General features: G+C 38.0%; 1 protein-coding gene across 2 annotated transcripts in view; it reads left to right on the top strand.

Moving 5' to 3' along the window:
• Positions 1–16954, top strand: part of MTX2 (metaxin 2) — a 515033-nt gene that overhangs the window by 489706 nt on the left and 8373 nt on the right. For both annotated transcript variants that reach the window (XM_064660788.1, XM_064660787.1), the window contains 2 exons: positions 4340–4387; positions 5353–5399. In XM_064660788.1, coding sequence (XP_064516858.1) covers positions 4340–4387; positions 5353–5399 — 95 coding nt within the window. The remainder of the gene's footprint in view (positions 1–4339; positions 4388–5352; positions 5400–16954) is intronic.

Here is a 16954-nt window from a genome sequence, read left to right as displayed (position 1 = left end):
GTCTTACTGTTGAAATGTCAGTCTGAAACATCTGGAAACATTGAAATCAAATTGCTATTTGAATATCTGTCTCTGGCCTTAATGTTGCTCAAGTAAAACATTTCACCACAGAATCTGAAAAATGCACCTAATGCAACACACTTTTAGTGTCAAAGAATTTGATGTGACTGTCATGACTCATTCTGTGTTTTGTAAGTTTTTTTGTAAGAGCAGAAATTATGTATTTTCTGTCATTCTCTGACGTGACGGGTGAGGAGTTAGGAATCTGTTTTAATAGTTACAAACCTGAGTAATTAAAACTCCACTGGGAACATGCAACATACCAGTTCACAGAATTTTTTTCTGAAAGTTTAATTTGACACCTAAGAACCCTGTTATCACCTTGAAATCTGATTTCCTATGCTAAAGTGTTAATAATTAAAACACTTTGACTAACAAACACATTGAGCTTAGTGAAATTTTCATGCATTTTTAGTCATCCACAAAACCAAAGAAGATTTGGTGTAGGTGGTCTGCTTGCTGTTTGACTTTTCCAGTTGTTGAGGTGCTGTATCTGCTGAATTCTCAGCACCTAGGATAACAAGGCTTATGCAGTGTCTATCTCCTTTTAATTTTCACTTCCCTGTAACTTTTGAACTCAAGCCATTTTCAGCCAAAGTTAACAGGGGCACTGATCCCAGAGGTGGTTGTTTCCTATAACTGGTGTTATTGTTTTTATCAACAAGCAGTATGATAGAGGAAAAGTAGGGAAAGACAGTAATATGAGGTTTGCTTGTCCTGAACAGCAGACAATCCACATGAAAGACTAAATATTTGAATTTGTTAACCATGGGAAAAGTTTCAGTAGGGTGGGAAAATGGGAAAACAATTTTTACTGAAGACTACAAGCTTGGGAGACAGACCCACTGAAAACCACACAATAGTAATTCCTCTGATTATGGAGGCAGAAGGAAGAACCAAATAGTTCCTTATTCTTAAGAAATGTAGAGAAGCTATTCCTGTAAGGCATGCTTCCAGGCAGTTATTTCATCCTGTGAGCAACTAATGATAAAAATGTCTGTTGCGTAGGATCTAACACATAAATGTGGTTCTGTGTTGAAAGCTTCTGAAGCTGAATTGACATCACATTTGTTAATTTTCTCTTTATATACCAAGTGCCACTGTAGCCGTGGTTAGCAGGAAAATGAACATCTACAGACCAGAAGATTATAGTTGCCGAAGGATAAACTGGATTTGACTTCATTAGTGCACAAATGATAAGTTTGTGAGGAGTTATTATAGCATTAATCAACTTGATGGATTGGAAATATGACAGAACTGAAGCAGCGTGTAATATTAGTGCCTATTATTCTACAAATTATGTCTTCACCTACATTCATAAGGCAAGAGTCATTGCCGTACATTAAAGATGTTACACGCTTTCTCCTCTTTTGGAGGCATGTGACAACCCTTCAACAATTCCTTCTCTCTTCCCCAGCAGGGCTCTGGTCTCCCTTAGCTGCATGTTTTCACCTTACAACTAATTGAAGGTGTCATGGGAGCTGATAGTTGAAATTTAGCTAGTACCTTATGAACCTGGACCTCTCATGATGCAGTGTGGATTTAAAATTCTTGCTCCATCAGAAAAAAAATTATTTCGTACTCTTAAACATCTTGGAAGAAGGAGAACGAGTAGAAATTGGAAGGTATTGAAGCGAATGGGTATTTAATTATTTGATTTCCAGAGGATTGCATAGACTTTGTGTTTGTATCCCTAGTATCACTGAAGATGATGCAATTCTGAATGCATACTGCAGAATTTTTTTTCCTAGGATATGAGTGCATCTTAATGTGAAACTGATTGTTTTAAAATCCAGTCTGTGTAGTGATAGTATAATCAGCTATCTTTGATCTGTTCTGCATACAAAGAACTGAAGGCTTTGGTTCAAGGCTTGTGAGCATGTGTCTACCTTATCCAAACCTGGTCAGAATTGTGATGACCTCCCTGTGAAGACTGTCAAGTGCCAAGTGCAGGGGGTATTACTCATTCATTTTCTTAGAACTGCTGAAGTTTGGAGTTTGTACTGATAATGAAGGCTGAGATTTTTGTGTGGCTGTTTGTCATTATTTCATTAACTTGTCAAAAGCCATGTTAGTACACAACTAAACTATGAATTAGTTTAAACTAGTCTTGTCCTTTCCTTCCCCCAAGTTGGGTGTGTGCTTCTGTGTACTAAGGCCGTTAGATAAAGATTTCATATAATGACTAATGAAATTAGGGTCAGCAGTTACAGTTCATGGAAATGTGACAGTGATAGTAGCTTGGGGAAGTAAGATTCAAGCTGATAAGGGCAAACAAGTTACAAATAACATTCTTCTTGCGTTTCAATTTATAGCATGGATATGGGATGCCTTAGCAGCAGTTTAGTTTTGGATTCTGTGTGCCAAAAAGCTGTTGTGTCTGTGTGTATATATCTCTCTCTATATTTCCATGGCTGCGTATAGCTTAGTGCCAAAATCAGACTGGAATTAGTATCAGAATTTCTTGAAATATACCTAGCTCTTTTGTTGGAAAATGAAGAGTCTGCTTAATTTTCATGGTCCTGAAATATTTCAGCCATGTGCTTGTGTAAAAAATAGGCCAGTTCCAGTTTGGGCTGGAATCCAAGAGTTAGTTAAAAATCTGATATTTCAGTCAGAAGAGAATCAGGCAATAAATTTCAGTAGGAATGGGCCCGTGCAGTTGAAGCTCTCTGTGCCATTTTGGGCATGTAAAAAGGAAGTTTTCACTGTTTGGCTGGAGCATTTACAAGATTAACGTACCTTCATGACTTAGTTACTTCTGTAAGTATCTCAGAGTCCAGCACTGATAAGTTTGCTAAAATATAGTAATAACATTCTTAATTTCCTCATTCCATTTGCTCCTGCAAGACTTCAGTGGACTTGAAGAAATGTATGTTAGATAAATTATTTTAAACGGTTAAGGTCGTAGTACAGCAGACACAATCTTAGTCTCTTTTTATTTAAAGATGTAAATGTACTTCCACCTCAAGAATTTTTACTCCAGGGCAAAACTGTAATGGAGGGGCGTAAAACCAATAGCTGCTGCAATAAAACATAAAACATTTTTTCATGACACTTAAATGTGATTAGTTGCTTTCTCATGCCCATACAAGTATAGCTCTGATAGGCTCTGTGCCTTAATGTTAGAGGCAGTGACCTTCACAAAACTGTGTACAGTGTTTTAAGCTTTATATTCTATGTGACTTCCATAAAAGTTAATACTTCATGAATATCCAAAAGGAATGATAGTTAAAAATTTTTTTCTTTGAGTTCTAAAGGCAGAAGTGCAAAGAATGACCTTACTGAAGCCAGTGACTTGCTTAAACCACACATAGCTATTTATAGACATTATGGCGTTAAAAAAATAATTTACATGATTAGAGCATTAATTTTGCTTCCAAATAACTCTTTTGGGGTAGAATGCAAGGTTTGAACTGATATTTAAAAATAGATTTTTAATCAGACATTAACAAGGAATGTAATGGAGACAAAACAATGATGAACTCTTACCTTAATGCTACTATTAACAGTAAATTGGTACTGATTATTATTTTTGCCTTCTCATATACTCAAGTGGTGTATGATTGATTACACACAACAGTTCTCAACTGGAAGATGTGATTGTCTTTTATTTCCTTGCCTCATTTTTTTTTAACAACTGCTCAACTGTTTTGAACAACTGATGATGCAGTTTTTTGAATGCATATTGACATTCCCATGTTAGGGTTGATCTGTAGATAACTCAAAGTGATAGGTAGCCCCAGTCGCCCTGGTGGGTACATTTCTGAGATGCCCAAGCAGTTGGATTAGTGGGTATTATGTTGTGTGAGGACATAACTTCAAAAGGCAGAAAGCTTTTCCATTTCTCCAAAGCGTTCTTGACACTTGGTTTGGAGGTCTGTGCCTCTCTCCTCTGTGTCTTGTTCTGTTCTCTCCAGAATTCTTGGGAGTGGCCAGAATTAGGATGGGAATGTGCACAAGGATGTCCTTACAGTGGAGGGAAAATAGCTGCTTTAGCTGCTTGAGAATTACAAGGCCGTTCTGTAATGTAGCTTGAACTTCAGCTCTTCTTGTAACATTACACTTTGGGACTTTCTGCTCTGTGATGTCCCTCTGTGAGCAGGAGAGAGAAGTATGGGAGAAGAGAGTGACAGTGGGACATTTTTAGGGCATGTTTAAATCTTGCATCAGCATCTTTGCAGTTTAAGTTCCTGCTCTAGGTAACATTCGTGTTCAGTTAGCATTTGCAAGCACATTGTTGTTTGTCTTGAGTAATTAATGTCTCCTCTTTCCACAGCCGCAGAGCCTTGGCCTGAAAATGCTGCGTTGTATCAGCAACTGAAGGGTGGGTACACTGGTTTTGGCAATTAATAATTACTTTATTTTTAGAGAACACATTAAATATGCACTAAGATAATTAACTGCAAGGAAGCACAGAAACTGTTAAAAGAGTCCTTTGTGTTGTTTGTCTGGTCAGAGGTTTTAGCTATGTTTGCATCTGCCAATATAAACCAGCTATTCATGGCCTATAAGGTCCTTGGTTTATTATTGACTCATTATATTGGCTGCTGTAGGCAGTGTAAAATGATGTGGTTGCAGGCACAGTTGGCAGATTTACTGCACCAATAGCTGAGGCAGCAGATTTTTGAAGTCTTGTGGTAAAGTGGGCTCTCAGTAAAAAGGAACTGTTAAAATGTATAGGCTAGGATGGTTCAGGCTCCCTTTAGCAGCTCTTCATATATCATCAGATCACATTATGGCCCCCATTTGGGGCTCAGCAGCCTGCTACAGTTGTCAGAAGACTGCAAAGTAATGAAGACTAATAGGTAGCAGCCCTAGTCTTCTAAGCATGGAATTTTTATTGCAGTGAACTTGTCATCTTTCTTTTGTGTGACAGACCTAGACACAGTGTGCAATATTAACTGCAAGCTGCTTTTATAGGTTTCTGAATACTTTTACTTTTTAGCCAGAGGAGGTATGAAGATGCAGTTTTATTTAACTTTGATTAGAAGAAGAGTAATTGGCATAAAAGTCAAGCATTTGGATTTTTAGTTGTGAGCGTTTTTTATTGTATATTGGTGGTAATATATGATAAGTGCAATTGCATTTGCAGGAGAAAAAAATCCTGTTTTTTTTTAATCTTTTTAATATTCATATCACAGATTTTTTAGTCCAGCTGCATAATAATTATATATGTGCTCCTTGTTTTATGTGTCAGAAATGCAACCCAGAGTGGTTTACAGTTACAGGTCAGTAGCTAAATGTGCACTTTTTTTTTGTAATTGTGTGTTGGTTTTTTTCTTTCAACAGATGAACAAATTTTGCTTTCTGATAATGCATCTTCCCTTGCTGTTCAGGTAAAATGTCATATTTTCTAAACTAAAGATGTTAATTCCATTTTATTTTTTGAAATATTATGTAGCTAAAGTAGCTGTATTTAGCTAAATGGTTAATTTAAGAATTATTTCTGCTAAAATCAATGACTTATTTCCTGCATCTGATTTGCTTTACGTTGTCATTGGAGTGCCAGAGTCTAAAGGACTTGAGGACTTTGAAAGTCCTGCGTAGAGTGCTGCTACTTGTACTCCTATTTACATTGGTCTATGTTTGTACAGTATCTGTTTGTCTGCTTACTGTGGGAACTGTGCATGATTCATACCATTTGTCACTTGTTATGCATGTTTGTCTTGTAACATTTTGCATGATGTGTGCTGCTTATTTAATTCTCAAAGCTAATACTTCCCCAAACTCAAGGCATATTTGCTTCATGCTGTGGTCATCACATCTCTGTATGTCTCTGATAGGTTTTTTGAATTCATCATGTATACAGACTTGAGATTCAATGTGGTTTTTAGAAATAGTCCATCTAATTGACAAACTTGCACCTCTAATTGACTGAATAGCACCTCTGTGGCTGTGAAATCTGTGTAATCTCCATTAATCTGTTAGGTTCAGTAACCCCAAATGTCAAGGGGACGTTTTGGCCATTAGTAGAGAAGGCCTGGCTGTCAGAAGTGGTGGAGAGCAGGATGTCCGTAAGGTTCTTGTTCTTCAAAGCAACTTTGCTGCGGCTTTGCTTAGCAGGGAGTTGCACTGTTCTAATGCTTCTTGCTTTTTGTGTGTGATCTAGCACAGAGAAGCTCCAGCAAGCAGTCTTTGACTGCTACCTGAAAAAATCACGTTTCATTTAGCCAAAGTGGGACACTTGGAGGCTGTAACTAACATAAAAGGTTAGGATCATTTGGTCATGGTAACTACTTCCAGGATCTCTTAACTTTTTTCCTTCCAGTCTGGCAATCAAGGAAATACCTGTAAGACTAAATTCTATCACAGCAAGAAGATAGCTTTATCCTTTGCTGGAAAGAGGAGTTATCCTTGATACACCTAATAAATGGGACAGTGTTTATTTGTTTGGGCAGTATGTTTTATATTGTGCCTCACAGTAATGCCAGTAAGTTTTTTTTGTTGCTCACTTGATCTCAGTGTTCCTTTTTACTCCAGCAACTGTATTTTCTGTCATTCTTATGAATTTTCTTACTGTCTAACAATGCGTGTATGTGTGGCTTGTATTTAAAACACAACCCCCCAACCCACCAGCAAAAAATTTCCTTTTCTAATGCATCATTTTGCTATACTGTTTCCAGTCCATTGTTATCCTACACATGTCACTTAGATGATAAATTAACTATAATATATTAAAAAAGCTTGTTTCTCTTCAATATTCTCTAGCTGGACAGCTGATAGTAGCCATGACTATAAATATGACTCTGGTAGATATCTGATCTTAAACTTTATAGAATAATTTTGTATTGGGGAATCATATAAATTTTTAAGAATTTGTGTAATATGGTTGTGACTGTGAAAGAATAACTGTCCCTGGTGTCTCTCATCTTTTTGTAAATGATACTGGGATATGCAGTTATGTGTTGTAGCTTAATGATCAGAAAGGTTTAAATATATCTGTGTCTTTTGCATAAGGAAATTGATGACTTCCTGTCTTTCAGAATTTTATTTTGATGAGAGCCTGTTATCTTTTTACTGGATATCTTTTTGCTGGAGTTTTGGGGTTTTTTTGGGGTCTTTTTCTGAAGAAAAATTTGAAATGAGGGCTTTTTTCCCACTATTGCCATTCCTTTTCCCCCCGTTAGTGATTTGGGGCACATGAATATCACCAGAGCAGATATGAAAGATAAAAAGCTTGTTTGTGGCTTTGAACTTCCACGTGGTGAAAACATATCAGAAGTTTGAGTCTTTCTGGTCGAAAGAGTGTGTGGAGTCAGCCACCATCAAATCTTTGAGAAAGATGGTTCACAACCAGACTCCGAATGTGTTGCAGCCAGTCTTTCAGATATTTCTTAAAATCTCCTTGTAGCACCTCTTCACAGCGCTGCTCTGGGATAGGTCTCAGAGGGACATACATGCAGATATCTATATATAAAATAACGAATACAACCCAATGGCATAGTAAGTAACTAGTCAGAGTAAAACTTGACTGTTTGGAAGTTGCCAACCCTGCAATACGGATGGCACTTCATGTATCTCTTGTCAACAGAGCAGATCAAGTAGACAGCAGAGCAAGCTGCTCTCAGTGTATGTGTAAGTAGTGAGGAGTGAGGGTTGCGGGTTGAGCACAGGAAGTTGATTGAGTCTTGCTGTTTTAATAATGATTGGACTTATGACTTCTCATTGTGCAGTAAAATCTGGACTCCTAATGTCAGATAGGAGAGGGGAGAACAGTCTTCTGGGAATTGCTAAGTAACGGTGGTGGTGCCTTCAATAGTTAAAAAAACCCTAAACACAAAAATCCCTGTCATCTTATGGAACTTCTATGTTGATTCTGGTAGGGTTGTTTGTTTTATTTTTTGTTTGTTTGCTTTTTAATTCCTGTGCTTCACATTGTTGATTTTGGAAACAGACTAATTTAGCAATTTCTTTGTCTTTTACTGGGTTCAGATTCTTTATATTTGCTGAAAGTGCAACATAATTTCAAGTGAACTAGTGCATTATCTCTGGTACATCTTGGTGTTTGCACTTCTTGTTTGTCAGCTTGAAGTAGTGTATTATACAGTCCTGTTGAAAGTGAAGTCCACTAGTTCTTAGGCTACAAAATCTTGATATTGAATGAAATTTTATTTTCACTGCAAATGAATTAAAATCAAGGGAAAATACTAATCAGTAATGATTATTCAGCTATTGGAAAGAGATTATTTGTACACAGAATGAAGGCTCTGTTCTTGTGAGACATTCAGCGCTCTTCCCATCAAAGTTAATGAAAACACACACACCTCCTGGGTAACATGACTCATAGTTAAAACCATTCTCTGTGTATTTATTGTACAGCTTCTGTTATACAGCATCCCTACTTACCAGGCTTCTCATAGTGAAAAAAGCCACCAAAACTAGTGCATGAGTACACAATTATATTTTGATAACAAAACAACTCCACAACTTCAAGGAGGGAAAAATGGAGTTTTAGGTGTATTAAAACTGAATTACCATATTTCAGTCTGAAGCAGAGGGCCTGTCCCAGCTCCATCTCCTTATTGATGCCTGGTGCAGGTAAAGCCATGTTGTTTAGTGCCTGGGTGGAAGTAGTGTGGCTGAGTAGGAGGGAGGGGGTTAATACAGCTACATTGTGCCAGACCTTGCCTCAAGAGGCAGCTCAGAGCATCTCTTTGAACTGTTCCAACTTGTCTGGAGGAGGAATGTGGATGTTGAGACTGCCTCTTTTATTACAGGTTCTTCTGAAATCTTTATGCAGGTAGTCTCATAGCCTTGTTCAAAAGGCTGTCTAAAACGTTCAGAATTCTGGAAATTCTCATAGATGTCCTGAGGTTATAGAGCCTGCAGCTCATTATGTTAAGATATGTATTAATGGCTTGTGCAATTGATGTCCTTGTAAGTGGTCTTAATATATTCCAGGGATGTGCTTCTAGAATTGTCTGTTCTTAGTCCTGAATGACAGAAGGATGTTTGGGCAATTTAAAATTGTGTTACACAGACCAATTGCTTATTTACTTCAACAAGTAATCAAATAAATGTGTAAATCACACATGATTAATTGCCCTTGACAGATTTGTGATTTTTTTTTTTTTCTGTGTGTGTGTATGAATTGTGGTTTGGTTTTTCTCTAGACAAAACATTAGCAGAAATTTGAACTTGTTGCTGAGGCTTAAACAAAGGCTTGGTACTGAAATGAAAATCTGCCAATCCCTTTTTTATAAAGAGCATAAAACCTGGAATTCTTCATGGTGAGAAATGCAGTATCAACATAATCAATCTAGCAGCATTGTGTTGTTGCTGAAAACATGCTGAAAACCCAAGATATGCAGGTAGTGTTTGTGAGTGAAACATCTTTCATATAGTTCTAAGATGAAATTACCTTTGAATGAATAGAATCTTCATTTATCTTCAAAACCTCTGTGCTACCAGTGAATCCACTCTTTCCACATTCTACAACAAGAATTACATTATGCCATTAGAGCAGTGCCATGCTGCAGTGTAAAATAGATTGTTTTGGAGAATGAACGTGGCTTTGCTATAAATTACGTTCACAGGTACAGAGGAATTTGTTATTTTGTTTAAAATAGTCACAAATATAATTAAGCTCTTAATTTATGTTAAACTACACGTGGCCATTACCATAACTGTATTAGGAATTTAATCTGTCACTCAAGGAATGATACTGAACAGTTTTCATTTATAACCTTAGACACACTATTTCAGTTACAGGGTCTGCAGCTGTTTGATATGAAAACTGAATTATTCTGTAGATTTGTTCATGGTTTTTAATTTTAAAATGTGTTCCTGCAATAAAGTGGAGAATAACTCTTTAGTTGTCATCACATACTGTCCTTTGTATGCTCATGAAATAGCGTAAAAATGAAAACATAAAATGCCTTTCACTCTTTCATCATAATGTTATTGTGTGAGTGCCTTTAGAAGTGCTGCTGAATAAGATGCTCTCTTATTCATCTTGTTCTTTATTAAATGTTTAGCCATTCGAATGGCTTGTTCTTTATTAAAAAGTAATCATGAATATATCTTCTTCAAATGAAGCCTGGACTGTGCCATCTGAAAATAGTGTTCCTCATGTGGGGGCATAAGTTGTGAACTATTTGAGTCTTGGCATAAGTAATTTCATTCTTGCCTCTGATCTTAGAAACTGCAATCTGGATATGATTTACGTCAAGTTGTAACTCATTTTTAATGAGTATATGTGTTTGCTTGTATGTGTTTTCTGAGAGGGAACTGGAGGGGAAGAGGGGAGAGCGTTGTGATGGAGCTCTGCCAGGGTGATTCACTGCCTGATGTGTGTTTTGTGTCCAGCTGACGGTGTCCAAACAGCCCTTCCTTTGCTGGGCAGGGCAAAGAGGAAGGGAGAGCAAGAGTGAAAATCACAGCTAAAACAATTAACTGTAGGAATAAATACAAAACTCCTCCCTCCCTTCTCTTACTCCTTGCCCCTGTTTTTCGTGCACAGTCACTTTCCATCCTTGTCATCATAGGAAGGCACAATGCCATTGTGCCTTCTTGCATTGTTTCAAGGGCGGCAGCAGCAGCAGCGGAGATGAGAATGTCAATTGTGTGAGAAGAGGAGGAAGGGAAGGGTGGGGTGAGTTGTCCCGTGTCTGGCTGTGGTTTCTGGGCTTTTGAACTGTGCCAAATCAGCACAAAGGTGATTGCTCTGATTATTTTTTTTAGATAACTGAAATCCAACATACTACCTACGTTTTGAATTTTAAATTGGGTGGGCTATAAGAAAAAACAAGCCTTACATTGATTGTGTCCTTTAAGCAATGCTATTGTGAATGTACTCCTTAATTCTGGCAGGAGGTGTCAGCTGCCATGATTGAAATGAATGATAGGCATAAGATTGTTGATTAATTTTGTAACGAGTGTCACCTCAAAGCTTCCTATCAGCCCTTTTGCACATGGTTACTGATCCTTTGCTCTCGCAGCTAAAATAGGAACTTGCTTGTTTCACCTGCCTTTGAAAACAGAGCTGCCCATTCTGTTCTCTGTGAGTAGAAGACAGTGCAATACAAACCACCAGACTCTGTGGATCAGTGTGCACTAGGGCAGGAAAGGCACTTGAGAGGCTTACACATACTTTTCCTCAGTTTGTTGTCCCACAACTCTTTCTTCCCTAGTCTATAACAGTATATATTGGGAGGGCAGGGAAGGGCAGGCATAATTCATCTGGTGGCATCTTTTTTCCTCCCTCTTCTCCCTCTCTCATGGATGTGCAGCAACCAACCCTCCACCTTTCTGTCTACAGCAAGGTCTCCCATTAAAAACAAGGTGCACAGGGGCAGTAGCAACTCTGTAGACTCGATGGCTTCAGTCTGGAAGAAGAGAGGTGTCATTGCCAAAAATACATTTCTCCCTTCCCATTCCAGGTACCAGGAGAGTAGATGATGCTACAGATAGAGAGGCTGGAAGAGTGTGAGAGAGGAGACTGCTAGCCTGCAGGAAAGAGAGGCAGAGGCATGTGGGAGAGAAGCCGACAGACCGTATTAAGCCAAATCTTTATTTTTTAATGCCTTTATCTGTTTTTTACATTAACCTCATCCAAAGAAAGGACACACTTTGTTCCGGAAATAACTTAAAGTGTTTGTGGCAGAGATATTAACTGTGAGTTACTAAACTGGACAGTTTTCCAGGCATCTGCTTCAGCCATTGGCCAGTGTCAGTACTGCAAAGGAAATCTAGCCTCAGTTTTTAAAATTATCAAAACGCAGATAATCAGTGGAATATATGGATAAAGAAGGCACTCTTGCTGATGCCAGGGAAATAAACTCAGTTCTTCCCAATCTGAGATTTCATCGTTCTTGTTTTATGCTGCATTAAAGAGTATGGACCATGAAATTATTCGTTCCTTTTAAAAGCCTGAGCATTTTAGTTTGATGTCCTTCAGTTGTAGTGAATTTTGTATATTTATACTTGAAGGAAGTTTCCTTTATTTGTGTAAAGTCCGTTGAGCAAACATCTCTTGATCTTCTCTAACACGGGCCAGGGTAAATAAGAGCGTTAATCCCTTCTGTTTGTGAATTGATCAAATTAGTTAACTCTTCGGATAGGTGTTAAGCATAAAAAACACCAAGTTTATCCATTCCAGGAGGAATTCAGTTCTCTTTTCCTGCTTAGAGTTTGTTTGGAATAGCTTAAAGTATTTATGAACTTTTTCAGTGAACGTCTTCTGAATTACTTTGGACTAGAAAACTTTAGATGAAGTAACGTGTACTTTTTCAGAAGAATTGCAGCTGCTGTAGTATTATCGTATGAGAATCCTAGGTGCTGGAGGAGATCCAGGTTGTGGCCTGTAATAATCACCCTCTTCATTCTTTAGTAGTACATTTTTTTTTTCCAGAGGAGAAAAGAGCGGGAAATTTAATGCTGTTTTTTGGAATTTCAAGGATCTTTACAAGGTATGACAGGCTGTGCTCAGTTATGTATCTTGTTTCTAGTTTTGCTATTACTGTCTTGCTTACCATTTTTAGGTGAATTTTTATAAGGATGTGATTAACTAGCTTGTGTATCACTTGAAATTCAGTTGGCCCCTTTCAGTCCTTTTTTTTAATTCTTCACCCAAATTTATGATGTTAACAATAATCTCTGATGTACTAGAATAAACCTGGGCCCTTGATCTTTCAGATTGCTCAGCTTTTGATGCCGTGTCTTTGAAGGGGTGTTGATATCTCCGTAAATCTCAGCAGAACTGCACTGGGGTGGTTTTAGCCTTCAATCTCTTGTCCTTGACTCCAAAAGGACTCAGAGGAGCTGAGCACACTCCCATTTCCTAATGGTTTCTCTCACAAGAAAAGCAGGGGTTTACTTGGCTTCTCAAATTATGTATGTGAAGTACTCAAAGGGAAATGAGATTATTTCATCCCTGAGCTGAAATAATCAGTGTTCCACAGCATCTTTTATCAGAGTAGGAAGCCATGGCAGTCTGATACCATATGCACACCAAATGTGCTGGTTCTTGACATGCTACATGAGTGGACAAAAAGGGAACAAATCCTCTCTTGATCACTGGGCTGAAGCATTAAATGAGATAAAGATTCAAAAAAATTGCTGCTTTGTCCTATGTTGTCTCTGTAGTATTTCTTTGATCTGTGCTAATTTCAAATATTTTGGTAAGAGTTCATGCCACTTACTAACATCAGTTATTGTCTAAAATCTAGTTTATCTAGTTGAATGCATCAGAAGAAAAGTTAGAGGTTTTCTGCCAGTGGATATTTATAAGAATGCATTGGTCATGATCCTTGTCCATGTTTTTTTCTAAAAGAAACTCATTTCCATAAATATGGAATGCATTCACTGTGCTTGAAAAGCCAAAAACACCTGTGTTTTTAATGCTAATAATTTCCAAAGCCTGTCAGTTACATCAGTGAAAGAATGTGAGTACTCTCATAGCAATGCAAATTGCAAGGCTTATTTCTTAGGCTGAGTCCTCACAGTTTGGGTTTGTACTGTCTCCTTTTATTGGTTCATGAGTGTTTTATGAGCATTTTAGTCAAATTGAAGGGTATCAGTGATGAATCAAGAAGTAGATACTGGCCTACTTCTCTAGGTAACGATTAGTTAAGCAGTATAGATCCAGTAAGGATTAAACTTGTCTTATATTGTGGATCTTTCGTTTTCCTGCAGAACAGTATGTAAGGAGCACTTAAAATTGAACAGGTTATGCTTTGGATACAAGTTACAGGGCAACATACTGGTCTTTTAATTCCCTGGGCTTTTATATTTTTAAGGCTGTTATGGTAGGTTGGGTTTTTTTTAATTTTTTTTTTTGAGGTTTATTGTATTTTACATTTAGGTTATATTATTAATATTATATATTATATACTTAGATTTATTTCATCACTCATCTTAAAAGTTGATCCTACATGTAGACAAAGAGTGAAGTGGAATAGGTCTTGGCACAGGGATGCTGAAGGGGGGTTGCTGGAATGGCCTTGTAAGGCTGCTGAAGGGGCAGCTCCAGTAGCCAGTGGTCAGTGTTCAGAACCTTTCAGGGGGACTGCTGGGGTGAATGCAGAACCAGATGGGCTTGCACCATTTTAATATTAAATTATTCTTCAGTTTCTCTGTCTCAGTCCTGGTCTTCCATTTATGAAACATTCATCAGAACTGAAGATGACTATTCTGAGGAAATTTTCTCAGGTTTTTGATTTGGTGTTTACTTTAGGGTCTTTAATTTTTTTAATTTTTTTTTTTTAACCTTACTGAAGGTAGACTGACTCATTTCTAACGTTACTTTATTATGCGGAGTAGCAAACATTTTTATATAGTTAATACTTATTTCCACATTAGAGCTCAAATTTAGTTCAATCTCCTCTTTCCTCTTTTCTTTACAAAATACAAAAAGGCACATGGATCCACTGTGTTTGCATTTTTGAGATGCCAAAATGTCAGTGCATTCTGAATCCCCTTTGCACTAGGTCAGAGACTGAGGTGGAATTTCCCTGCCAGGTGTAAATAAGGGTTGATATTCCTTGCTCTGTGGATGTTTATTGAGGAGAAGGAGAGAGAGAAAGGTCAGATTTGATGGAAACTTGTTAGACCTCTTTACACTGAAGAGATTTTATAGTTTAGCTTCTGTGCTGAGGACTATTTTTCAGTTGCAAACTATTTTTGGTAGGAACCTTGTACCATGTAGGAGCCTATGTACAATGCAAGGTACAGTTGGCAGTATTTTGCTAAAGCAGCTCATGTAACCGAAGTGTTCTGTGCCAGCATGTCTAATTTTTGATATGCTGATACAAAAACTAAAAATAGTTTTCTGATTCATCTCCTTTTGCTTAAATATGTCTCTGCACTTATGAGCTTTTCAGCTTCACATATTGCCCCAGTTCCAGTGCAGCCCAGACTTCTTTTTCTTCTGAACTTGCAGTCTGAATAGTACATGGCAGTTACAAAATTCCTCTCTGCAGAACTGCAGTTAATTTAGTGCCTTACTGTGAAAGAAATTAATTTGGTAAGCCTAGACCAAATGAAACCTCACATTTTTTGAGATTAAATTCAACAGCTAAGGATTAAGTAGTACGGCAGAAGTCCACTCCTCCCACCCAAAGATGAAATTCTTTGGAGCTGTTGTTTGGTGCCATCTGTTCCACTGCAGCACAATACTGTTGTTAGCTACTGGTGGAGCTTTCAGAAGAATGAAGTCTGTGTACTAGTGGAGTTAGTGTATGTTTTTCGTGTCCATCAGTGGCATAGGAGCATGTATGTAATCTAAACCAAAGTCTGCATTTTTATCTCTGAAGAAGTTGTATATGAAGCCCCAGTTTGGGCAGAAGATGTGATGCAAATAACAACAGCTGGAGCAGCCTGGACATTGCTAGGTCCTGCAGAGCCACAGGCAAAGGCAGAGATCTAGGACTCTGATGGACCAGTACCTTAAATTACTTAAATTACTGAAGAATTAGTCCTTTGGGTATCCTTACTGTTTGCACGGAGTTTGGGGTGCCAAGGTAGCAAGATCCTCAATTTTTGGCGGGCTCCAATGGGTGCACAGACTTGGTCAGTGAAGTGTTGTCAAATGTGGCCAATTTATTGCTAAATAGTGGAGGACCTGCAGTATTTGGCTTACGCTGACCATGACTACTACCTTCTCTTTATATATCTGTCTATCTCTCTGTCTGTATGTGTACATACAGTATTTGGCTCCCAAGCAGGGCTTTAAGTTAGGCTGAGGAAATGAAAAGATATAGAAATCCTTGCAGTTCTGAGGCAGGCTCTTACCAGCTGTGATCAATGTCTTGTGTAGCAGTTCGTGACCATAGTTTTTGTCTTTGAACTGAGATTTGGATTTGAGTTAGGTCATGTAAACCTGCGAAAGCCAAATATCATAATGGACTATGCAGCTCTTTGATTTGATTGGAAAAGGACCAAAGCTTTTGGCTATTTTTCCCTGGACTGGGTTAGGGTTTTGGGAATAATGGCCTTGAAGAACATAGGAGAGAGAAGAGGCGCTGTTTGGGTTATTTTTCTTTGCTTAATGGATATGACAGAAGCCACAAACACAGGGCTGATGCCAGCGTTAGTTCATCCCTTTTGGTCTCATTTAGTGCAGAAATGAGCAATCTCAAGATTCAGGTTTAGGTTACTTTCATGTCTTGTGTTTAGAGTCTGAGCAGCTAAAGCTGTGAGAATGCAGTTTACTGCCAGATCCTGCAGTCTGAAGAGGAGGGAGGAGGCTCATGTACGAAGTGCTGTGTTACAGCAGCATTTTTCTTCATAGTGGGAACCTTCTTGCTGTAGGCCTTTTTTACCTCAAGCCATGGTGGATAAATAGGTATAATTTTGGAATCCGGAATTGTGACCTGCCTAATTGTGGAGACAAAATGAATGATAGGAGTTACTGAGTTGTGAGAGTCTCTAGAGATTAAGATTCCTTATTTGCCATGTTCTGTCCAAATGGCAAATACTTTTCTTGATATTTTGGTATTTCAACAGAAATACACTATGGATTCTGTGGTGATGGCAGGTGCTGACAGAAATTGTTATCCTACTGAGAATGCTTTGAATCTAAGAGTACAGATAGAAAGAAATGGTAAATTGATCACTTATGCTCTCCATGAATCCCATAAATTATATTTTAAAAATTCTTCATCCCAAAGCAGACTCGTGTGCTGACAGTATCATAGAGCAAAATTTCTGGCAGCTATTGTGATTATAATATGGGAAGGTGCCAAATGTGTTTGCCATGTTACACAACATGAACTTGATTAGCCAGCTTTAGCCAGAAGTGAGTACTACAATTTTCAGGAGGGGCAAAATGTCGCTTCATTTTGTACAGCCACGACACTAATTGTGTCTGTCAGATACTGACTGCTTCTTTGCTCATCTTGAAAAAACAGTAAAAATAGATGAAACTACATTAGAAGAATTCCAGTCAATG

This window comes from Pseudopipra pipra, chromosome 7 (genome assembly GCF_036250125.1).
Source record: "Pseudopipra pipra isolate bDixPip1 chromosome 7, bDixPip1.hap1, whole genome shotgun sequence".
Taxonomy (NCBI): Eukaryota; Metazoa; Chordata; class Aves; order Passeriformes; family Pipridae; genus Pseudopipra; species Pseudopipra pipra.
This window is presented reverse-complemented; position numbering and strand designations above follow the sequence as displayed.